Source organism: Trichosurus vulpecula, chromosome 6, assembly GCF_011100635.1.
Source record: "Trichosurus vulpecula isolate mTriVul1 chromosome 6, mTriVul1.pri, whole genome shotgun sequence".
Taxonomy (NCBI): Eukaryota; Metazoa; Chordata; class Mammalia; order Diprotodontia; family Phalangeridae; genus Trichosurus; species Trichosurus vulpecula.
This window is the reverse complement of record NC_050578.1, coordinates 68814868-68841051: the sequence shown is the minus strand read 5'-3', so window position 1 is coordinate 68841051 and position 26184 is coordinate 68814868. Positions and strand designations below refer to the sequence as shown.

Here is a 26184-nt window from a genome sequence, read left to right as displayed (position 1 = left end):
GGAAGTAAATTACCTAAATAACCCCATCTCAGAAAAAGAAATGGAGCAAGCCATCAATTAACTCCCTTGGAAAAAATCTCCATGGCCAGATGGTTTTACATGTGAATTCTAGTCAACATTTAAAGAACAATTAATTACCATACTTGATAGATTATTTGGGAAAACAGGCGAAGGAGTCCTACCAAATTCTTTTTATGAAACAAATATGGTACTAATACCTAAACCAGGAAGAGTTAAAACAGAGAAAGAAAATCATAGACCAATTTCCCTAAAGAATATTGATGCAAACATTTTAAATAAAATATTAGCAAAAAGACTGCAGCAACTTATTAGGAGAATAATATACTACGATCAGGTAGGATTAATTCCAGGAATGGAAAGCTGGTTCAATATTAGGAAAACTATCAGCATAATTGACCATATCAATAACAAAACTAGTAGAAACCATATGATTATCAGCATAATTGATCATATCTATAACAAAACTAGCAGAAACAATATGATTATCTCAATAGATGCAGAAAGCTTTTGACAAAATGCAACACCCATTCCTATTAAAAACACTATAAAGTATAGGAATAAATGCAGCCTTCCTTAAAATTATAAGTAGCATCTACCTAAAACCATCAGCAAGCATTATATGTAATGGGGATAAGCTAGATGCATTCCCAATAAGATCCAGGGTGAAACAAAGATGTCATTATCACCCCTATTATCCAATTTGGTACTAGAAATGTTAGCTGTAGCAATAAGAGAAGAAAAAGAAATTGACAGAATTAGAATAGGCAAAGAAGAAACTAAATTATCACTTTTTATAGATGATATGATGATTTACTTAGAGAATCCTAGAGATTCAAGTAAAAAAGTGCTTGAAATAATAAACAACTTTAGCAAAGTTGTAGGATATAAAATAAACCCACATAAATCCTCGGCATTCCTACATATTACTAACAAAGCCCAAGAGCAAGAGATAGAAAGACAAATTCCATTTAAAGTTACTGTAGACACTATTAAATATTTTGGAGTCTACCTGCCAAGCCAAACACAGGGCCTATATGAACATGATTACGAAACACTTCTCACACAAATAAAGTCAGATATGATTAAATGGAATAACATCAGTTGCTTGTGGTTAGGCCGAGCTAATATAATAAAAATGACAATTTAACCTAAATTAATTTATTCAGTGCCATACCAAACTACCAAAAACTTATTTTACAGAGCTGGTTAAAATAACAACAAAATTCATCTGGAAAAACAAAAAGTCCAGAATATCAAGGGAATTAATGAAAAGAAATGCTAGGGAAGGTGACCTAGCCATACCTGATATCAAACTGTACTATAAAGCAGCAGTCCTCAAAACTACCTGGTACCAGCTAAGAAACAGAGTAGTGGTTCAGTGGAATAGGTTAGGTACACAAGACGCAGTAGTTAATGACTATAGCAATCTACTCTTTGATAAACCCAAAGAGTCCAGTTTCTGGGCTAAGAATTCACTATTTCATAAAAACTGCTGGGATAAGTGGAAAATAGTATGGCAGAAACTGGGCATAGACCCATATCTCACATCATATACCAAAATAAAATCAAAATGGGTACATGATTTAGGAATAAAGGCTGATACTGTAAGCAATTTGGGAGAGCAAGGAATAGTCTACCTGTCAGATTTATGGGAAATGGAAGAATTCATGATCCAACAAGAGATAAACAGTATTATAAAATGCAAAATGGATAATTCTGATTATGCCAAACTGAAAAGTTTTCGTATAAACAAAGCCAACGCAACAAAGATTAGGAGGGAAGCAGAAAATGGGAGAAAATCTTTACAACCAATGTCTCTGATAAAGGCCTCATCTCTAAAATATACAGGGAACCGAGCCAAATTTATAGGAATACAAGTCATTCCCCAACTGAGAAATGGTCAAAGGATATGAACAGGCAGTTTTCAGAGGAAGAAATTAAAGATATCTATAAACATATGAAAAAATGCTCGAAATCACTATTGATTAGTGAGATGCAAACCAAAACAACTCTTAAGTACCACATCTCTCCTGTCAGATTGACTAACATGACAAAACAGGAAAATGATAAATGCTAGAGAGGATGTGGGAAACTGTAATATTAATACATTGTTGGTGGAGTTGTGAACAGATCCAGCCATTTTGGAGAACAATTTGGAACTATGCCCAAAGGGCTATAAAAATGCGCATACCCTTTGAGCCAGCAATACCACTTCTAGGGCTGTATCCCAAAGAGATCACACAAGTGGGAAAGGGACCTGTATGTACAAAAATATTTATAAGTGCTCTTTTTGTAGTGGCGAAGAATTGGAAATCAAAGGGATGCCCATCAATTGGGGAATGGCTGAACAAGTTGTGGTATATCAACATAATGGAATACTATCGTGCTATAAGAAATAGGGAAGATACGGATGTCATAATAACCTGGAAAAACCTACATGATCTGATGCTAAGTGAGAGAAGCAGAACCAGGAGAACATTGTACACAACCACAGACATATTGATTCTGTGATGACTAACTTTGATAGACTTGCCTCTCCTCAGCAATACAAGCCTCAAAGACAGCTCCAATGGACTCATGATGGAAAAAGCAAGCTACATCCAGAGAAAGAACTATGGAGTCTGAATGCAGATTGTGGCAAACTGTTTGTTCTCTTTTTCTTTTTTGGTTTTGTTTCTTCTCTCTTATGACTCATTTCATTGTTCATAAATCTTCTTTGCAACTTGACTATTGTGTAAATAAGTTTAATGCGAAGGTTTATGCAGAATCTATATCGGACTGCATGCTGTCTTGGGGGGAGGGGGGAGAAGGGAAGAAAATTTGAAACTCAAGAACATGTAAAACTAAATGTTGTAAACTAAAAATAAAAAATGTAATTTAAAAAAACTGGCATGAGATGGAAAATGGGAATCTGCTGCTCCCTCAGCCAGTCTCAGTTCCTGCAAACTTCTCACTGTGTAAGCTTCTCAGCAGTATGAATCTCGAGTTTCCTCTTCATCCTAGCCACAGTATATGTAGTCATTCCGCTTAGTTCAGTAGAGTCAAAGAGAGGGATACTCTTTGTTGCCTTTTCTAGCATTCCAGTTTAGTTAAAAAGTCCCTACTATGTTACCTTTGACTTCTTTGGGTCCCTTTTTTTTGTGGCCAAGGAAGAACAAATAGTTCTGTGATAGTGTGATCACCCTCTAATATAATCACACTTATGTGTGAAACCCTTTCAAGAATATTTTTCACTTTATCAGTTTTTCTGACAAGTCTTTGTTTCTATTTTCTTTGATCTGAGTAGAAGTATTAGCTCGCTTCTCTCATCAATAACTTAATTGGGTACAGTGAAAAATAAAATTGATGTTCAATTAAACATGTTTAGCTATTGCCGTAGCAATAGTTATGTAGCCTTCCTTCTTTTAAACAGAACCGAACACCCCTGAAATTGTAAGTTTAAAGATACCATACTGTACTTTATCAATGATTTAGGGGACTTTATAATTTCTTGAAATATGATGTCTAGAGTTTTATTTTTTATCATGACTTTCAGGTAGTCCACAATTCTTAAATAATCTCTCCTCGATCTATCCTCCAAATCAGTTCTTTTTCCAATGAGATATTTCACATTTTCTTCTATCTTTTTCATTCTGTTTTGTTTCTTGATGTTTCAGGGGATCATTAGCTTCTACTTGGATAATTCTAATTTTTAAGGTATTATTTTCTTCAGTGAGCTTTTCTTCTTCCTTTTGGCTAATTCTGCTTCTTAAGGAGTTATTTTCATCAGCGAAGTTTTGTAACTTTTATCATTCGGCCAATTCTGTTCTTTAAAGTATTGTTTTCTTCAGAATTTTTTAAATCTCTTTTAATAAGCTATTGTCTTTTCATAGTTGTCTTTAATCACTTTCATTTCTTTTCCCAATTTTTCCTCTACCACTCTTAATTGATTTTTAAATAGTTTTCTTTTAGCTCTTGTAGGAATTCTTGTTGGATTTATGTCCAATTTGTATTTTTTTTCCTAGAGGCTTTGCTTGTAGCTGTTTTGATATTGTTACTTCCTACTGAGTTTGGGTATCAATCTTTCCTGTCACTATAGTAGCCTTTTTATGGTTAGGTTTGTTATTATTGTTGTTTCTCACTTTTCCAGCCTATTCTTGACTTTGGACCTTCATGTTAAAGTTGGTCTCTGTTCCTGATATGGGAGGGGGAAGAGGCACTGTCCCAAGCTTCAGGCTTTTTTGTACTGCTGTTTTCAAAGCTAGTTCTGGGGGCTGGAGGTTTTTGGTATCTCTAAGGTGGTGTGATCTGTGTACAAGTGTGGTCACTGATCTCCTGGTCTGTATTCTGCTCCTTATCCATGAAAAGCCCCTGATCCTTTATAACAGCAAGCACTACTGCTCCTCAGGGATCCTGCTCCTTTGTGACCTAAAACATTCCTCTTCCCCTTGGAATGCAACTCAGAAGTGAGTGTGATCCATGGAGATGATAAACAGCTCCAGGTACCACACCCAGTGCTAACACTGGAATCTCCTTCTGACCTATCCTCTGAATATCTCTGGACTGAGAGCTCCAGAAACTGTGGCTGCTGCTGTCGCAGCCACCTCCAAAGCCTACAGCTGGTGTTGCTGCCACATGCACCATGGGCCAGCCCCCACCCCAGTATCACAGACTTCTTCCAACTTCCTAAGTTGTCTCAGGCCGGAAAAATATCTCGCCATGAGGTCTGTTTGCTGTGCTGCTCCTGGATTCAACTTGAGGTGTTATTTTAAAGTTGTTTAAAGGGGAATGTGAAGACAGCTTGGCTGTGGTGCTTCTGCCACCTTGGCTCTGATTTAAGAGACTCCCAAGGGTTAATTCTGACTCTGTGATTATTGTCTTATGCAGTAACTATGGAATACAGAACACGATTCTACCGTATATTCATAGAAAGCGCTGGTATGACTGGAAGGGAAGGTACAATAATGATTTTATCTCCTTCATTACTCCTATACAGGATGAATCTGGGTTAATTATAGTAACTAAAGAACAAAGAATAGTGGATAAAGAAGACAGAAATTTAATAGTAGTAATATTCTACCTAGATAAATGGGTTTCAAACAAACCCATAGTGATTATGTATCACAGATGGATGATAATCTGGGCTTTTTTGTTTGCTTTGGTTACTACTCACTACTCAGTTTTTTCTTTTAGGATCCTGAGGATTTGAACCATATCATATGAGACTTATAGCTGGAAGTCACCTTAATCCTCTAGAGCCTAATTCTTTTCATGAGTGCATGAAAAAAGTCTACTGTACCAAAAGAAGCAAAGTACTCCAAGGCTTCCTGAGCAGGACCATGGTAAATCAATCTTCCAGAAGCCAGTAAGGTCAGACTATCAAACAACTTGAAGATGGAATAGCGAGGCTGATGTATAGAGAAGATGATTGTTCTTCCCTGCTTAGACATCCTAAATTGAAGATAGAAAATGGAATCAGTGAACCCATGGAGAATGCGCTCCCTCCCGCAAAGGGGACACTGCTCTGAGTTTCTCCTCTGGTTCATTGGAGTTTTATCTCTTTCACACCATTTCTGCTCTTCATTTTGAAGCATATCTAATTAAGAAATAACACAATAAAGTGGTGTCCACCTGCTTGTTTCCAATTTTTTTTAATACCTAGATCAAGTAGCAAAATCAGTCATTAGAATGCCGTATGCCCACAATCTTTAATGACTGAAGTTTACTTTTGAAGTTTACAGGATATATTTTATTTATATCTATATATGTGTGTGTGTGTATGTGTGCGCGCGCGCGTATATATATATACACATACACACACACACACACACACATATAGATATAAATATAGGGACAGCTTCTGAATCCTGGAATGTACTTATTTTTTACTTTCTTATCATTACTAGAGAAAAAAATTCTGCTCAACTTCCTCCTAGGCAAAAGGATCAAAGGAAAGGCTAAATCAGTGTACAAGAAATTTATATTAAATTTCTGTACCATCAAGGAAGGCTAAAACCAATTATTTCAAGCCCAGACACAAAATTCATCTAGTATTTTGTAGCATTTTACTATTTTATGACTAGTTATTTAAAATAATGCCAATCACATCCCTAGAATAAACCCTATATACAACCAGTTCTCACTTAAAGTAAGTGGATCATTCTGCAGATTTCTTCCCTTCCCTCAGGGAGCTCCACACAGCCCCACCCCCTCCATGGCTCTGGAGCAGCACCTACCGAGGGAGTTTAATTTGCATAATGCAATTTATGTAAAGCAAGAACTGCTGGTAATAGAAAAATTTTGATAGTATCTCTACCTAAACTATTTTATTCAATTAGATTAACATAACAAGTATTTATTAATGTGCCAAGCAATGTGCAAAGGGGTTTTAACAACAAAAACAAAACTCTGCCTACAAGGACCTGATGTTCAACATGGGGGGAATATCATGTACACATATAAATACACAATTTGAGGGAGAGAGTGACAACAACTGTGGGAATTAGCAAAGGCTTCTTGGAGCAGCAGTACGTTAGTGGACCTAGTGGATCCTTACCTCTTCAGCAGTAAGAGAACAGCATTTGCCGTGCTGGCATCTAAGCCAGTTGTGGGCTCATCCAGAAACAAGATAGATGGATCACAAATAAGTTCCATTCCAATACTGGTCCTTTTTCTTTCTCCTCCAGAAACACCACGAACAAACGGAGTTCCCACCTAGAGCAGTAAATTCCACAAAAAGGTAAGTTTTGTACTAAATCATTAATTATCGGCAACAAATTTAAACACTGAAGACATGGTCTAGATTTGATAAAATTCCCATCTCAAAGAAAGATAAAGATATGAGAAAGAGAAAAGGAAAACCCCTACTGCTTACCATATTCATAAGAAGTACCTTGAGGAGGAAGCTAAAAAAAGCATAACCTTAACAGATCAGAAAAGATTGGTCTACCACACTTATTCTTACCTTTTTTTAAATCATCTCAGATGGCCACCACCTTCTCTAGAAAGCCTTCCTGGCTTCAATTAGCATTTTCAATCTCTGTTTCAACCTTTCTCCTCAACACATTTCATCCTAAGATATTTCAGTTAATCATGTTCATGTGACTGGTCTAGATTAGAGGTCTCCAGAGGTATGTGATCAAGCAAATGGAAAATGGGTTAGGATCCCACCCTCCCCATGAGAGCCAATCATGGGGCCTGTCCACTGTGTAGACTTCCAATCTCTTCTTACCTGCGGGGGGGAGGGCAGGGAGAAAAAAGGGAGTTGGCTCCTCAGGGCAGCTAATTGCTTAACTAGGCATGCACAGCTGCTACAGGTACCATTAGGAAAATTCTCCCCCATCCCCTGCCCCTCAGATAACCCCATGGCTGCAAATACCCCTTTAGTAGATGGGTTCTGTACTTAAGGCTATAACTGATGACCAAGAACTCTGCCCTTGCCTCTTTTCATTTTGGGTGGGATAGAGTTTCTCAGGATGAGTAGACACGAATGCATTATGATCTATAACCAAAGATCTCATTCTTCCTGACAAACTCATCTTCTCTATCTTCTAGCCACCCAGGCTCACAACCTGACCATCATCCCCCTACGGCTCACTCTTCCTTACCCCATATCCAGTTGGCTGTCAAATCTTGTCATTTCTACTCCTGCAATCACTTCCATCAGTCTCCTCTCTCTCTTCACACAGCCTGATATTTCAGGCCCTCATCACTTCTGGTCTCCTTGATTCAATTCTCCCCCCTTATCAACTCTTCTTCCACACAGCTGCCAAAGTGATTTCCCTAAAGTTCAGAACTGAACAAGTCATGTTCTTATTCAATAAAATTCAATGGTTCTCTCCTGACTCTAGGTTCAAACACTACTTTTTATCTCATCCTTTTAAAATGTCTATTTTTATTTAAGTTTATAAAGTACATGACTATTAGTATAATAGTATTGTATAAAGTACAAGACTATTAGTAGTAGATATCCATAACCTATAAATAAATGTTCATTCATTTTTCAGTTATGCCCAACTTTTTGTGACCCCCATTTGGGGCTTTCTTGGCAAAAATACTAGAATGGTTTGCCATTTCCTTCTCCAGCTCATTTTACAGATGAGGAAACTGAGGCAGAGTGAAGTGAGTTACCCAGAGTCACATGGCTAGTGTCTGAGGCCAGATTTGAACTCAGGAAGACTCATCTCCCTGACTCCAGGCCCAATACTCTATCCACTGCACCGTAAGTATACACCATGTTGGCATGTGTTCTCAAAAATTTTCTACAGATAGGAGTAGGAAACCAAAACTTTTAGAGACCACTAGCCTAGACCAAGACACTGTAAATTTCTTAAGGAGATGGATTATGCCTCCGTATGCTTTACTCTGTACCAACCACATACCTCTAAGCATGAGATACTTTTTGAGTGACTTACAGAGAGGAATGCAAGAATGTATATAAGATGTAGATGTATATACTACAATGTAGATAAGAAAGGGAGAAAGGAATTGAGATAGTGAGACTGACCTGAAACAAAGGGAAGTTCACAGGAAAAAAAAAACAAAAGTAATAGTCACAAAGACATTCTTAGACATAAGTTTAAGACATCTGATGTAAAAGACAACAGAGTCAGGAAGCCACCCACGAAGTAGTATCTCAATAAAAATAAATAAAAATCTATTCTTCACTAACTTTGACTATGGTGATATCATGGATACTTGAGATACACAAAAATCTCATTTTTACCTATCATTTTAATCTCTTCAAAAAAAAAACCTTTCTTACTACTAACTGTAATTGACCTGTTACATGGAGATTTTGCAAGAGTGATGTATATTCACATGAATCATCTACTAAGAAGTAATCAGAGTCAAAAGGAGAAGGCATTGGCAACAGCCAACAACCACTACAACAAATAATTGTAATGATGACAGCTTATATTGCATATGGCTTTACGGTTTACAAAGTGTAGTGCCTGGATAATATACAAATTACATAGGAAAGGGCTGACTGGATTTAATCTTTTGAATGTCAGGAGATATTCCACCAGAGACCAAATAAAGACAATATGATAGCTTTCTTGTCCATTCATCTATCCCCTAGGGCAGTGGTTCAGGATCACCCCCAATGCAGTTTAGCAATCTTTTCCATTTATCATATCACATAAGAGGCCTTCAGGAAGAAGACGACATTAATAACAGGGAGTAAGAAAAATTGACTGGATGATGAGAAAAACAACGTATTTTTTAAATGATGTGGGATCTGTGAACTTCAGTTCCATGACAAAAGGGAGGCCTCTAGACCTTGGTCCACCCTTCCCTCCACAAAAGAAATAAATATACAGTAAGAATAAATACTTTAGCTATTGCCCCTCTCATACCTTCAATGTTGAATACTTATTGATAAAAAAAAAACAAAAACAATGCAGTGTAATGGGAAGAACACTTTTTTTTCAGTAAGGGGGACTGGCAAATCCTAGTCTTAGACACATCAAGCTATGAGGCCCTTGGCAAGTCCCTTGACCTCTGCCTCAGTTTCCTCTCAGGGCTGTTGTGAGGATCAAATGAGATATTTGTGAAACACTTAGCACTGTGGCTAGCACACTGTAAGTGCTATATAAATGTTAGCTATAATTATCATTATTTAGCCTTTCTGTATTCTAGTTTTCTTATTTGAAAAATCGGGATACATTTGTTCTACCTACATGACAAGGCGGATATGAGGAAAAGACTTTGTGAACCTTAAAGTATTATGTAAATGTGACTTATATTGACTTATTATTATGGCAATGCAGGTTAATGAAAATTCAAATATTTAATATTATATAATATTATACTATATATCATTATTTAATATTATGTATTATGTAATTTAATATTGTATAATATCTAGCCAAAACTAGATCAAAAGAATGTAACTCTATAGATCACGTAACATTCGGTATTGATTGGTCTCAAACCATCAGCTTTTAAGCATTACCTTGGACTCAGCTACTTTCTCCAAACCTAGTTCCTTGAGAACCCTGTTAACTCGTTCATTCTTTTCTTTATTCCTCACGCTCATAGGCAGTCGAAGCGCCGCTGAGAACTGTAAATTTTCTCTTACTGTGAGAGTGCCCATCACGACATCATCCTTATGAGAAAAAGTGGTATTTAAAATCAGTATCAGAGTTTTACTTCCCTCAACTCAAACTTTACCACACCCCAAAATATGTTTAACATGTATATTAGAAACTATAAACACCTACAGTACAATACTGCTAAACAAGACACTGTACCCTGTACTTGTGGTCAGTGTAGCTCATGTAGTATAGAATATACTCCAGTACCACCACTTTTTATTAAGCCTTTTAACTTACTCCCAAAATAAGTAATTTATCTAAGAGAAAAAAGCAAACATGGTATTCCTTATCTGACTGTTCAGTAGATTGGTGATTATGATGCAGGTCCAAGGAAGACAAAAATATAACCAAGTCCTCCTGTTTAGACCCTCTTTCCTTTTCCCTTTATTCCATTTCACTTGGTGATCCTTCTCATCAGCTCCTCTGGATTCAACTGTCATCCCTAAGCAGAAGACTTTCAAATCTACACATCCAGACATATCCTCTCCCAAATTCCCAACTGCCTATTAGACATCTTAGAATCGATGTCCTGTTCACAGCTTATGCTAACCATGTCCAAAACTGAAATAATTTTCCCCCAAAGCCCTTCCCTCTTCCTATCCTGATCTATTTGGCCAGCAATATGCCCTCCCAACCTCCAGACTCATATCTCCAACTGCCTATCAGACACCTCAAACTAGATGTACTGCTGACATTTTAAACACCATATGTCTAAAACTGAAATCTTTCTTCCAAACTCTCCCCTCTTATTTATTGTTGAGGGTACCACTCCCACCTTCCCAATCACCCAGGCTCACAAGATGGGCCTCATCCTCAACTTTTCACTATTTCTCACCCCACATACCCAAGCAGTTATCAAGTCCTGCCATTTTAACTTTAGTAACTTCTGTCATATACACCCCCTTATCTCCTGACACTGCAAAAACCCTGGTATAGGCCTTCCTCACCTCTCCATTGGTCTACTACCTGCTGGCTGGCCTCTTTGCCTCAATCCTCTCCCCACAACTGTCCATCCTCTACTCAGCTACTGAATTGATCTTCCTAAAACATAGGTCTAACCATATCAACCCTTATCTCAATAAATTCCAGTGGTCCCATATTACCTCTAGGATCACATCTGGCTTTTAAGGGTCCCTTCCTAGTCTTCCTCCCACTTCCTCCCCTCCACCTACTCTGCAGTCCAGGGACAGGAGCTTCCTTGGTATATTTAAGAAGTCTTTCCGAGGCATCCTCATCTTAGGACCTTGTCTCAAAGATTATTTCAATTTTACCCTTATCTACCTTGCCTGTTTTTCCCCCCATTAAACTATGAGCTATTTGAGGACAGGAACTCTTTTTTGTCTGTCTTTGGGTCCCCATCACAGGACCTAGCACAAAGTAGGGGCCTCCACCCATTCTGAATCCAGCTGCTCCTCACACCTGACACTCCCTCTCCCAACTGTTCAGTGACTTTTTTTTGGCCTACAGTGCTTGGTCACACAAGAAAAGTTCAAGATTGGTCATGTTTTGCTCTCCTTACGTAACCAGTTCATCCTTTTTGTGAGTCAAATACTGCTCTGACAATATCCTTCACATCACTTCTCTTGTGTGAGTCCTCATTTGTAAATACATTAGACCCCACTCATGCTCCCAAACTCTCAACTGCCTTTTGACTGATCCTTACCACTTATTCCTCCAAAATTGTGGTTATCTCATGAATTATCACTATATGACAGTGCCACAAGAATACAGGCAACAAAAAGCTGGGCCATTGCTTAAGGAAGAACCTTTTAGTCACTAAAAAAAAAGTACAATTCTCTAAATTCAATGTAACAAGTACTTATTAAGCATCTACCAAGTGTTACCAACCATGCCAGGTACTAAAATTACAAAGATAAAAATTAAATCATCCCTGCCTTTAAGGAGCTTACAGTCTAGTGGGGATAAAAAGAACCAACAGATAAGTATATACAAAATCTATACACAATAAATACAGAGAAATTAGGGTTCAAGGAACAGAGTACTAACAACTAGATTAACCAATCGATAACCAATCAGTAAATCATCATCAGTTGTTTACTATACGCTAGGCACTGTTCTAGCCTCTGGGAATAGAAGTACAAAGAGTGAAACAATCCATACTCTTACGTAGAGGAGACAACAAGCATATGTACGTATGTACATACATACACACACACACACGTATACACCTATCAATATCTGGTTGTTTTAGTTGTGTATGACTCTTCATGACCCCATTTGGGGTTTTCTTGGAAAAGATACTGGAGTGGTTTGCAATATCCTTTTCCAGCTCGTTTTACAAATGAGGAAAATGAGGTAAACAGGGTTAGGTGACTTGCCCAGGGTCATACAGCTAGTAAGTGTCTGAGGCCACATTTGAACTCAGGAGAATGAGTCTTCAAGACTCCAAGCCCTGGGCGGAGCCAAGATGGCAGCTGGAAAGCAGTGAGCTCCCTGCCAAGTCCTTCCAAAAACCTATAAAAAATGGCTCTGAACCAATTCTAGAATGGCAGAACCCACAAAACAGCAGAGGGAAGCAGGGCTCCAGCCCAGGACAGCCTGGATGGTCTCTGGGTGAGGTCTATCCCACATGGAGCTGGGAGCGGGGCAGAGCCCAGCGTGAGCTGCTCGGACCAACCAGACCAGGAGCCGGACGGCAGGGGGGGGCCCTAGCGCCCTGAATCAGTGAGCTGCGGCAGTTACGAGACTTCTCAACCCACAAACACCAAAGATGTCTGAGAAGGTTAGTGGGAAAAGCTGCTGGAGGGGAAGGAGTTCGAGTTCGGCTTCCAGCCCCCGGGGCAGCAGAGGTGGGGCAGCTACAGCTACTGTTGCTTCCGGTCCCAGGCCCACCTGGTGGGAGGAATTAAGTGGCGGATCAGAGCAGGAGTGCACAGCCTGCTGAAGATCTAAGCCCAGTCCGGGTTGGGGGTTCTTGGGGAAGGAGCAGTGCTGGTGTGGCAGAGCTGGCGCATCCCCCCCCCCCCCCCAAATGTGGAACATAGAACTCTTTAGTCTACAAGCAGTCATACCCCACTGAAAAACTCGAAGGGTCAAGTTAGTTGGTTGGGAATATGGCCAGGCAGCAAAAACACACCCAGATTCAGTCTCAGACTTTGGATTCTTTCTTTGGAGACAAAGAAGACCAAATCATACAGCCTAAAGAAGTCAACAAAGTGCAAGAGCCTACACCAAAAGCCTCCAAGAAAGACATGAACTGGTCCCAGGTTATGGAAGAGCCCAAAAAGGATTTGGAAAAGCAAGTTAGAGAAGTAGAGGAAAAACTGGGAAGAGAAATGAGAAGGATGCGAGAAAACCATGAAAAACAAGTCAATGACTTGCTAAAGGAGACCCAAAAAAATACTGAAAAATACACTGAAGAAAACAACACCTTAAAAAATAGACTGACTCAAACGGCAAAAGAGCTCCAAAAAGCCAATGAGGAAAAGAATGCCTAGAAAGGCAGAATTAGCCAAATGGAAAAGGAGGTCCAACGGACCACTGAAGAAAATACTACCTTAAAAATGAGACTGGAGCAAGTGGAAGCTAGTGACTTTATGAGAAATCAAGATATTATAAAACAGAACCAAAGGAATGAAAAAATGGAAGACAATGTGAAATATCTCCTTGGAAAAACCACTGACCTGGAAAATAGATCCAGGAGAGAGAATTGAAAAATTATTGGACTACCTGAAAGCCATGATCAAAAAAAGAGCCTAGATATCATCTTTCAAGAAATTATCAAGGAAAACTGCCCTGATATTCTAGAGCCACAGGGCAAAATAGAAATTGAAAGAATCCATCGATGGTCTCCTCAAATAGATCCCAAAAAGAAATCTCCTAGGAATATTGTCGCCAAATTCCAGAGCTCCCAGATCAAGGAGAAAATACTGCAAGCAGCCAGAAAGAAACAATTTGAATATTGGGGAAACATAATCAAGATAACCCAAGATCTGGCAGCTTCTACATTAAGAGATCAAAGGGCTTGGAATACAATATTCTGGAGGTCAATGGAGCTAGGATTAAAACCAAGAATCACCTACCCAGCAAAACTGAGTATCATGCTCCAAGGCAAAATATGGATTTTCAATAAAATAGAGGACTTTCAAGCTTTCTCAGTGAAAAGACCAGAGCTGAATAGAAAATTTGACTTTCAAACACAAGAATCAAGAGAAGCATGAAAAGGTAAACAAGAAAGAGAATCATAAGGGACTTACTAAATTTGAACTGTTTTGTTTACATTCCTACATAGAAAGATGATGTGTATAATTCATGAGACCTCAATATCATAGTAGCTGAAAGGAATATGCATATATATGTTTATGTGTGTGTATATATATATATATATATATATATATATATAAGTGAATGTGCATGTATGTATATATGTATGTGTATATATATATAAAGAGAGAGAGAGAGCAGACACAGGGTGAGTTGAAGATGAAGGGAAGATATCTAAAAGAAATAAAATCAAATTAAGGGATGAGAGAGGAATATATTGAGGGAGGGAGATAGGGAGAGATAGAATGGGGTGGATTATCTCGCATAAAGGTGGCAAGAGGAAGCAGTTCTGTGGGAGGAGGGGAGAAGGCAAGTGAGGGGGGAATGAGTGAATCTTGCTCTCATCAAATTTGGCCTGAGGAGGGAATACCATACATACTCAATTGGGTATCTTACCCCACAGGAAAGAAGAGGGAAGATAAAAAAAAAAGGGTGGATGATGGAGGGGAGGGCTGATGGGGGTGGAGGTAGTAAAAAACAAATACTTTCAAAAGGGGACAGGGTCAAGGGAGAAAATTCAATAAAGGGGGATGGGTTGGGAAGGAGCAAAATATAGTTAGTCTTGCACAACAGTATTGTGGAAGGATTATACATAACGATACACATGTGGCCTATGTTGAATTACTTGACTTCTTAGGGAGGGTGGGTGGGAAGGGAAGAGGGGAGAGAATTTGGAACTCAAAGTTTTAAAAACAGATGTTCAAAAACAAACACAAAAAAAGTTTTTGCATGCAACTAGAAAATAAGATACACAGGCAATGGGGCGTAGAAATTTATCTTGCCCTACAAGAAAGGAAGGGAAAAGGGGATGGGAGGGGAGTGGTGTGACAGAAGGGAGGGTTGAATGGAGAACAGGGCAACCAGAATATACGTCATCTTGGAGTGGGAGGGGGAGGGTAGAAATGGGGAGAAAATTTGTAATTCAAACTCTTGTGAAAATCAATGCTGGAAACTAAATATGTTAAATAAACAAATTAAAAAAAAAAAGACTCCAGGCCCAGCACTCTATCCACTGCACCACCTAGGTACCTCCACCTCCACCTCTACGTACATACACACATACATACACACATATACACACATATACATATATATATCATGAATATTACATTAATAAAAACATACAGAAAAGTCAAATATAAGGCAGTTCTAGAGGAAGGGCACTATCACTGCGGGGTAGGAAGGAGGGAGAGAAATCAGGAGAGGCTTAATGCAGAAAATGGTGCTGGAGCTGCAGAGATGAGACAGAGATAAACGGGGAGCCCATTCTACATAGGAGAAAGCCAGCTCAAAGGCACATGGATGAAAGATGTATGATCACAGAAGGCTACCTAAAGAATATAGCGTCCAAACTCTACTATGAAGGAAGCAGAGGTTTGATGAAGGGAAAGCATTCCAGAAGTGGGGACAGCCCATACAAAGAAAGACATAGAGCCAGAAGATGTAATGTCATTGAGAGCGAACAGTGAGTAGGGCAGATTGACTGGAATGGAGAGTATATGAGGGAAAGGAATGAGTAATCAGTCTAGACAGAAGGAAAGAAGATTTTGAATGCCCCAAAGAAAAGTTTGTTGCTCACAGTTGATACATTCCCTCAAATACCCCATTTGCACGGTCTCTTATTTAAACAAGGCCTTTCCTCTCCCAGCCTCTCATGACCAATGATAACCATTAGATCCTGTCCATCCTAATGACATGACAACATCTCTCACATACACCTCTTCTCAAACAAACAAGAATGTGTCTGCTGTATACAAGAACTGTCCTAGGCCCGGAGGATAGCAATACAAAGGTAGAAACAATTCCTGTTCTCTGCTACTGCACGTTTACAAGCCCTCCTTGTCAGACCCACACTTCTACATTAGCCTGTTAAGTTCTTCCCATCTCTATTCCTCGCCCTTCCAGAACTCCTTTATGTGTTCCCTCAGTCTAACCTTCCTTATGAAAAGATCTGGTGAAGTCATTCTTCTGCTCAAAATCCTTTGTCTCTCTCATGCCTATTAAATAAAGTTCAAACTCTGCCCTACATTCAAAGTCCTTTGCAATTTGAGACTACTATGTAATTCCATATTAATCTCAAACCACTTCCTTTCACATTCTCCATTCTCTCCCAAATTGGACATCTTTCTCTCTCCTGAACACATCACTCTATTTTCCCCTTTCCATGTACTCACTCTATTCTTTGCCTAATAATAAATACCTGTCCACTCTTAAAAGCCCAATCTTGCCCCCCTACTTCAAAAAGCCTTCTTCGCCAATCTCATCATGAAAGACCTTTATCTCCCTGACCACTACCACTACACACTCCCTTCCAAAAATCCAACTCACAAAGCATTTGGTTTGCATCCTTCTAATTTTCAGTAAGGTATAGCTTGGATTAGTTGGTCTCCAAGGCCCTTCCTAATTTTGATTCTGCAATATACTTGCTATGCATAATTTCATAATATCTGTGTAACAATAACATCCATATACCAGATTATAAATTCCATGAAGGCAGATCTTTTAGCATGACTTTGCACAGCACTCTAAATGCAAAAGGTGCATATATAAATAGTATTTTGAATTTAACTGAGTCAATATATCACAAAGTGATGGGAATGTGTTCACGCCCAAGGAAAAAGTGGTGCACTTTTTCACATACAATCCTCTTTTTCTACACATTTTTGTTTGTAGAAATGGACATATTTTGTTAATGTTTGACAAATTGATAATTATATAAAGGAAACACAATTAAAAGAAAAAGTGGAAGCAGGAGTAGGAAAAAATGAGAACATGAGGAAAAATCAGTCCAAAAAGTGGTCAAATGTAGTTTACCTCCTGGTATTGATCGTTTGATCAGTATATTCTGAACATCAGTCCTATGCCATATTTCTTCCCACAATCAGCCAACGCCATGGAGGATTCAGGGAATGCAACAGAAGTCACGTAGAGATAGGTCCAGCTTGACCAAGGATAAAAAGTACCAAAAATCCAAAGCATTACCCTTACCGTTACTTACCTGTACAACGTAGCCCGAGTTCCATTTGAAGTTGGCTGGCTGAGGAGCCCCGTTTATTAAAACGTGTCCAGATAATCCTTTTGGGTCTTTCCTGGCTGCTAAGACATCTAACAATCTGCAAGGAAAAAAAAATGTTGTGCTAAATCCTTACTAAAGGAAAACCTTTTTTACTTTGCGAGCCATAAGCATAAATCTAACATTCTGTATCAATTAAGAAAAACCGGTGGATCAAAGCTAAACACTACTGGGAACTAACAAAGAATATGGAAATGTCTATTTTGTTTGAATCCTCAACTTTTCTCTATTTAAATTAATGCAACTCTGCAGCACCTCCTAAGCCTCCGTCACTATGATAAGCAATTTCTTCCTGATTCCCTGATCATGTTTGTGTGGAAATGATAACTCAGAGAGTGAGGAGCCCCTGTGAAGTGATTATAGACCATCAACATATACTTCAGAAGCACAAAAACAGAGGCAGAGGGGAATGATTCCAACGCTTCATTTCTGGAGAAATCTAGAACCATGTATACAGGCTAGAAAAACAGACAGTAGAACCCTGTAGGGGTATGCTTGTGTTTTAACAACTGGCTCTTTTTTTGGGGTGTGTGTGTGTGTATGTGTGTAGGGGGGAGTAATCATGCCATACTTTAAAGTTTAATTTGCATTAACATTTTGTCCATTGAGAGGCAGGAACAAGGTGGCAGAGTAGAGGCAGTAAATTCTCCCAACATTCCACTACAAACAACTTTAAAATTATACCTCAAACCAAACTTTGGAGTGGCAGAGCCAACAAAAGGTCAGAATGAGACATTTTTCCAAACTAAGACAACTTAGGAGGTCAGAGGGAGAGGTCAGTCACACTGGAAAGGGCCTTGGAGGCAGCCACAACAGCAGCAGAAGCAGCTTCAGGGGCTCTCAGGCCAAGAATGGTAAAAGAGTCAGACAAGTGGTCAGAAAGAGACAACACGGGACCTTTTGCTGGCCCCGGGTGTAGCTGGCAATGACTGGCAACTCTACTGCTCTTAAGTAGATACGGGTCATAGTTCCAGGGCCAAAAGGAGCGCTTGTGACCAGTCACAAGGGAGCAGGGGTCCTGTCTACAATTCCTGGGCCAAGAGGAACTCTAGCACTTTTAGCTACAGCATAGAGTGCACACCAGGGGAGCAGTGACCAAACCTCTCTCCACATTGTATCACCTTGGAAACACCGAACATATGCAGACCCCCAGAACTAGATCTGGAAATAGTAGTATGAAAAAGGTTGAAGCTTGGGACAGTGTCTCTCACCGACCTCACCCCCAAAATGAGCAGAGCCCATCTTTAACATAAGGTTCAAAGTCAAGAACAGGCTGGAAAAAGGAGCAAACAAACAAAAAAATAACTTGGCCATACAAAGCTACAATGGTGGCAAGGAAGAACAAGACGTAACCTCAAAAGAAGACAACAATGTGAAAATGGCTACAAGCAAAGCCTCACAGGAAAAAAAATGCTAACTGGAGAAAAGAATTCCTGGAGGAGGTAAAGAGATAAGATGGATAGAGAGATATTGGAGAAAGAAATGAGAGCGATGCAAGAATATTATGAAATGAAAAATAACAACTTGGTAAAATGCTAAAAAAAAAAAAAGTAATTTAAAAATGGAGCTAGCCAAATGATAAAAGAAACATGACAAAAATCACCGAAGAAAAGAACTACTTAAGAAGCTGAACTGGTCAAATGGAAAAAAAAAAGGTACAAAAGCTCACTAAAGAAAATAATTCCTTAAAAATTATAATTGGGTAACTTGAAGCTAATGTTTCCATGAGACTTCAGAAATAATTAAACAAAGTCAAAAGGGTGAAAAAACTAAATAAAATGTGAAATATTTCATCAGAAAAACAAGTGACCTGGAAAATGGATTGAGGATGGGGGCAGCCAGGCGGCACAGTGGATAAAACACTGGCCCTAGAGTCAGGAGGACCTGAGTTCAAAGCTGAACTAAGACACTTGACACTTACTAGCTGTGTGACGCTGGGCAAATCACTTAACCCCAACTACCTCCAAAAAAGAAAAAGAAAAGAAAACAGATTGAGGAAAGATCATCTAAGAATTATTGTATTACCTGAAAAAGAACCTAAACACATTTCAAGAAATTATAAAGGAAAATTTCCCTGTTGCCCTAGAACCAGAGGGTAAATTAGAAATCAAAAGAATCTACCAATCACTATCTGAAAGAGATCCGAAAATGAAAGCTCCCAGGAATATTAGAGGCAAATTCCAAGGAGAAAATAGTACAAGCAGTCAAAAAGAAAGCATTTGAATATCATGGAGTCACAGTTAAGAGCACATAAGATTTAGCAGCTTCTACATTAAAGAAGCAGAGAGCTTTAGTATGACATTCCAGAAGGCAATGGAACGAGAAATACAACCAAAAATAACCCATCCGCAAAACCGAGTATAATCTCCAAGCAGAAAAAATAGATATTTAATGAAAAAGAGGACTTCCAAGTATTCCTGATAAAGGGATCAGAGCTGCATAGAAAATATGACATTCAAACACAAAGCTCCAAGGAAGCATTAAAAATTAAATATGAAAGAGAAATCATAAGAGACTCAATAATGTTCAATTGTTTACATTCCCATATGGGAAAATGATACATATAATTCCTAAGAACTTTACCATTATTAAGGCAGTTAGAAGAGTCTACATAGACTAGGGGCAGAGGTGTGAATGAATTATGTCAGGATGATCTCAAAAAAAAAAAGTGAAGGTGTGAGAAAAAGGAATGTATTGGGAGACCAGCAAAGGGAGAGGTAAAATGGGGAAAGTTATCTCACACAAAAGAGGAATACAAGGAAAAGCTTTTATAGTAGAGAGGAAATTGTGGCATAGGGGTAGTGAGCAATGGTTGAACTTCACTTTCACTGGAATTGGTTCAAAGAGGGGAGAATAGATATGTACGTACGTACACACACACACACGCGCGCGCGCACACACACGCGCGCGCGCGCACACACACACGCAGAGCTGAGTACAGAAATGCATCTCATCCAATAGAGAGTTAGGAAGGGAAGGGTTAAGAATGTACAGAATGGCAAAAGGGAGGCAGTGGTCAGAAGCAAAACATACTTTTGAGGAAGGACAGAATAAAAAAGAGAGAGAAGGATAAACAGAAGAAAATAAGATGGAGAGAAATACACAGTAGTCATAATTGAATGTGAACGGAATGAACTCACCCATAAAGGAAGCAGATAGCAGAATGGATTAGAAATCAGAATTCAACAATATGTTCTTTACAAGGAACCCACTTGAAACAGAAAGACACACACACACAAAGTTAAAATAAGGGGCTGGAGGTAGCAATCATGATCGAAGTCAGAGTAAAAGCAAAAACAGACAACTAAAAGAGGTAATCAGGGAAAACTACAGTTTGATAAAAGGCACCACAGGGAATATAAAAAATTTTATAGTAAGTTTCTCTGATAAAGGCCTCTTTTCTTAAATATATAGAGAGCAGAGTCAAATTTATAAAAATAAGATGTATCAAATTAAAATGCTTCTGTACAAATAAACCAATGCAACCAATATTAGAAGGAAAGCAGAAAGCTGGGAAACAAATTTTATAGCCAGTGTTTCTGATAAAGCCTTCATTTCTCAAACATATAGAGAACTAAGTCTATTTTATAAGAATATAAGTCTTTCCCCAACTGATAAATGCTCAAAGGATACAAACAGGCAGTTTTCAGAAGAAGAAATCAACACTATCTATAGTTATCTGAAAAAATGCTCTAAATCACTATTGATTAGAGACATTCAAAATTAAAACACTCTGAAGTACCACCTCATATCTATAAAAAATGAGAAATGCTGCGGGGCATGAGGTTAAATAGGTACACTAATAAGTTGTTGATAGAGTTGTAGATTAGTCCAATTATTCTAGAGAACAATTTGGAACTATGCCCAAATACCCTTTGAGCCAGCAATATGATACTAGGTACAAAAAGACCAAAGAAAAAGTGAAAGGACCTATATGTACAAAAATATTTATAGAAGCTCTTTTTGTGGTAGCAAAGAATTAGAAATGAGGGGATTCTCATAAATTGAATAATGCCTGAACAAGTTGTGGCTTATGATTGTGAATGGAATATTGTGCTATAAGAAATTATAAGGGGTGGGGTTCAGAAAAAATAAGCCAAGACCTATAGAAACTGATGAAAAATGAAGTGAGAAGAACTAGGAGATCACTGTGCAAAATAACAGCAAGGTTGTAACTATGACCAACAATAAAAGACTTGGCTACTCTGCTCAACACAATGATCCAAGATAATTCCAAAGGACTGACTCATGATAAAAAAATGCTACCCACCTCCAAAGAGAAAACTGATGGAACTGTAAGAGCAAATGAAAGTATAATTTTTAACCTTATTTTTCTTTTTGTGATATGGCTAATATGGAAATATTTTTGTATGATCTCATATGTATAAGTTATATCATTTGCTTGCCTTCTCAGTGTGTGGGAGAGGCGTAGGATGGAATGAAAGAATTTGGAAGTCAATTTAAAAAAAAAGGAATATTTAAAATAAATAATGGTTTTTTTAAAAAGGGGAAAATGTCTCTGTTATTTTCTTAAGTCTACAGTGACAATCAACAAAGCAATAAATAAAGCCCTGATTTTTAGCATCTTCTAAATTCCAAGATAGAAAGATCTGGCATGACCCTACCCTTAGGAAAGATTCATAGGAAGCCCCTTTTCCAGTACACAAAAGAAAACTCCCATTGGTGAGAGGGATAAGTTAAAAGGTTCAAAAAACATCACAAAATATCTGCAGGTGACCATACCAGATTTTCTTAACCTGGAGTCCATAGAACTCCAAGGGTTCCTGGGTAGATTCTAGGGAGGTCTATAAATCTGGATGGGAAAACAATTTTACACAATTATTTTCACTAACCTCTCTAACTAAAATTTAGCATTTCCCCTAACTATGAAACATTCTGAAAAGGGGTCCATGGGCTTCATTAGACCAACAGAAGGATTTATGATACAAAAAAGGTTAAGAAACCTTGCTCTCTATCATAAGTAAAAATCCTCAACCAGAATTCAGATCTAATTATTCATCAGAGAACCTGTGAATAATAGCTCACATTTATATGTGTTTTTATATATGTGTGTGTGTGTGTACATATATATATATATATATATATATATGTAAAAGAGAGAGAGCAGACACGGTGAGTTGAAGATGAAGGGAAGATATCTAAAAGAAATAAAATGAAATTAAGGAATGAGAGAGCAACATACTGAGAGAGGGAGATAGGGAGAGATAGAATGGGGTGGATTATCTCGCATAAAAGGTGGCAAGAGAAAGCAGTTCTGTGGGAGGAGAGGAGAGGGCAGGTGAAGGGGGAATGAGTGAACCTTGCTCCCATCAGATCTGGCCTGAGGGGGAATACCATACATACTCAGTTGGGTATCTTACCCCACAGGAAAGAAGAGGGAAGAAGATAAAAGAAAATAAAAGGGGGGGGGTATGATGGAGAGGAGGGCAGATGGGGGTGGAGGTAATCAAAACAAACACTTTGGAAAGGGGACAGGGTCAAGGGAGAAAATTCAATAAAGCGGGATGGGTTGGGAAGGAGCAAAATGTAGTTAGCCTTTCACAACATGAGTATTGTGGAAGGGTTATACATAATGATACATGCGTGGCCTAGGTTGAATTGCTCGACTTCTTAGGGAGGGTGGGTGGGAAGGGAAGAGGGGAGAGAATTTGGAACTCAAAGTTTTAAAATCAGATGTTCAAAAACAAAAAAAGTTTTTGCATGCAACTAAAAAATAAGATACACAGGCAATGGGGTGCAGAAATTTATCTTGCCCTACAAGAAAGGAAGGGAAAAGGGGATGAGAGGGGAAGGGGGTGATAGAGGGGAGGGCTGACTGGGGAACAGGGCAACCAGAATATAAGCCATCTTGGAGTGGGGGGGAGGGTAGAAATGGGGAGAAAATTTGTAATTCAAACTATTGTGAAAATCAATGCTGAAAACCAAATATGTTAAATAAATAAATTTAAATTTAAAAATAAAATAAAATAAAATAAAATTTACAAAGGACTTTCCCCTCAATCACTCATGAGAAAGGTAATACCAGTATTAACATCTCAATTTTACTGCTGGGGAAACAGATTCAAAAAAACTCAAATATGTGATGAAGATTACAAGGCCAATGAGTACCAATCAGAAGCAGTTCCTCAGACTCCAACTCCAGCACTCTCTCCACCATATTATACAACCTCAAACAAGACCTACTGTCATCCTGAACATGGCCAAGTTTTGAGTACAGCTCAACTCTCATTGCACATTAGCAATTTTATGCCACTGAGTACTCCTAGTTATGCGATACATGAAATGCATCCATCTTTCAGGATCTTCCCTTATTATACATTTAACAAACACTTATTTTAAATGCTATTTGCAGAACACTATGCTTAGTACTGGGGTAAATACAAGCCCTCATGGTCTTTCCCGTGAAGAAACTGCCCCTTCCATTACTCCCCTACCCCTAACAAAATACAATCAACCACTGTTCCATTTCTTCCCTGCAAAGCCTGTAGAGGCTGAACCCTAGAGCTGATCACCATTCTTTTTCTCCCCCCACATCCCTCCAGCATTTATTTTCCTTTTGTATCATGTTAGCCAATCTGATACGTGTGAGGTGGTACCTCAGTGTTTTTCTTTTATGTAATAGTTCATTTTTTACCAATTACATGTAAAAAACAATTTTAACATTCTTTTCTTCAAATTCTGAGTGCCAAATTCTCTCCCCCATCTTTGAGAAAGCAAGAAATCTGAAATAGATTATACATGTGTAGTCATGCAAAACACATTTCTGTTTGTCTTGCTGTGAAAGAAAACATAGAACCCCCCCCCAAAAAAAGGAAAATTAAAGAAATAAAGAAAAAGGATCTTCGATCTGCATTAAGACTCCAGTTCTTTCTCTGGAGATGTATAGCACCCTTCACCCTATGTCCTTCAGAACTATCTTGGATCATTGTATTGCTGAGAATAGCTAAGTTATTCACAGCAGAGCATTATACAATGCTATTACTGTGTACAATGTTCTCTTGGTTCTGCTCATTTCACTTTGCATCAATTCATGTAAGACCAAACTCCAATCTTAAAAAAAAAAGGTAGGAAGTTTATTAGATGAGAAATCAGTATACTTCCAAATCAAGGTTTTCTACTTCCCGGCATCTCTAGGATCTGACATTAGTGACTAATCCATAAACCAGACTAGACCTCCAGCTATGGGACTGTCTACACTCTACCATTCATCACCACCCCTGCACTGACAAATGCCCTATAACCTAGAATTGTTTTTAAATGACCTTACCTGATGCTTAGCTATCACTCGGCTTCTTTTCTTTCTTTCGTTTCTAAGCTTCTCAAATGAGAAGTCAACAACAGTTGCTACTGCTTGAAACACATCAGTTTTCACTACTCTACCTAGATTGTGGACTATTCAATATTTCCAAGAATATTAACACAGTACTAAACACAGTGTAGATATTAAATTAATACTTAAGGATTGGGGAAATCAATTTGAGTATGTTTTTATATTAAAAAATATTAATCTCATAGAAAAACTCTGTTCTCTGTCAGTTCAATACTCACGAAGATTTGCCACCACCTGTGGGTCCCAAAATTGCATTGAGGCCTGGCTTCATGATCCCACTATAAAAAAGAACAGAACACTGGTTCACTACTTCATTATAAAAATGATTCCATTAACTGTTTAAGAGTTTAAAACATTATTGAAAAATTATTAAAAATCCTGAAAAATTATCTTAAATTTTTTGGGTATCTATTCTTAGTACAGAAAACACATCAAAGATTCCCTTGAGGTTACTACATTCTAAAGAAACAAAATGAATAAGCCCAACTAAAAAGGTTTTCCATAGAGTTTGCAGATAGGAAAAAAGTCAACACCATTATATACAGGGCTCCACTTTGCTTTCTGCTGGGGCTCTGTCTTGACCATGAAGAAGGAATGGAGCCTCTCCCAGATATGGAGCATCAAAGAGGTTCAACAATAACAAAAAAAAAACCTGAAACATTTCAATGAGTATTTGAGCACCTTCTATATTCCCAGTATAATTTTAAAGGTCTTTATTTAAATTCTACATAGGGATAGCATTCATTTTATCAAGAATTTTTTTTTGTTCTTTTTTTTCAGTAAACCTAATTTCCGAAAGAGAATGAGAGATGAGAGCAAGAGAGAGAGAGGGAGAGAGATTACAACATATATCCAAAGGAACAAGTGTCCCTAGAGGCTTCTTTTTGGGTAAAGGAGCATATGCTGATAGAGAGAAAAGACTGAAAAGATATTTATAGCTAAGCCCATATCCCTTCACTGTCCATTATTGCATGAGTGGAAAACAGAAGACTTGGATTACCGATGCTTGTAGCAAGTGGCCATTGGACAAAGCCAAGGGAAACAGTGGAGGATGTGAAGCTAGAGGGGGCATTTGGACATCTTCTAGTCCCAACCATCTGTATTACCAATGAGAAACCAGAGTTTTCATTCACAGAAGTCATAGCTAGTAAAGAGCCGGGCCAGGCTTCAATCACAACTCCAAATCCAATATTCTTTTCATAAAATTTATATATTGTATATATATACTCATATATACACTCAAAAAATATATACACATGTGTGTATATATACACACATACTATATATTCCATTTTTATATTATATATGGATATATAATATTTTATATTATATATGGATATAATTATTCTTTCCAATCAGCAAAAATTTGTCTTCTT

General features: G+C 38.2%; 1 protein-coding gene across 2 annotated transcripts in view; it reads right to left on the bottom strand.

Annotated features, from left to right (window-relative positions):
• ABCG2 (ATP binding cassette subfamily G member 2 (Junior blood group)) overlaps positions 1-26184 on the bottom strand; it is an 83434-nt gene that overhangs the window by 26910 nt on the left and 30340 nt on the right. For both annotated transcript variants that reach the window (XM_036763408.1, XM_036763407.1), the window contains 5 exons: positions 25027-25086; positions 17383-17497; positions 9959-10111; positions 6557-6714; positions 5300-5451 (listed from right to left, as the gene is read on the bottom strand). In XM_036763408.1, the coding sequence (XP_036619303.1) occupies positions 5300-5451; positions 6557-6714; positions 9959-10111; positions 17383-17497; positions 25027-25086 (638 nt within the window). The remainder of the gene's footprint in view (positions 1-5299; positions 5452-6556; positions 6715-9958; positions 10112-17382; positions 17498-25026; positions 25087-26184) is intronic.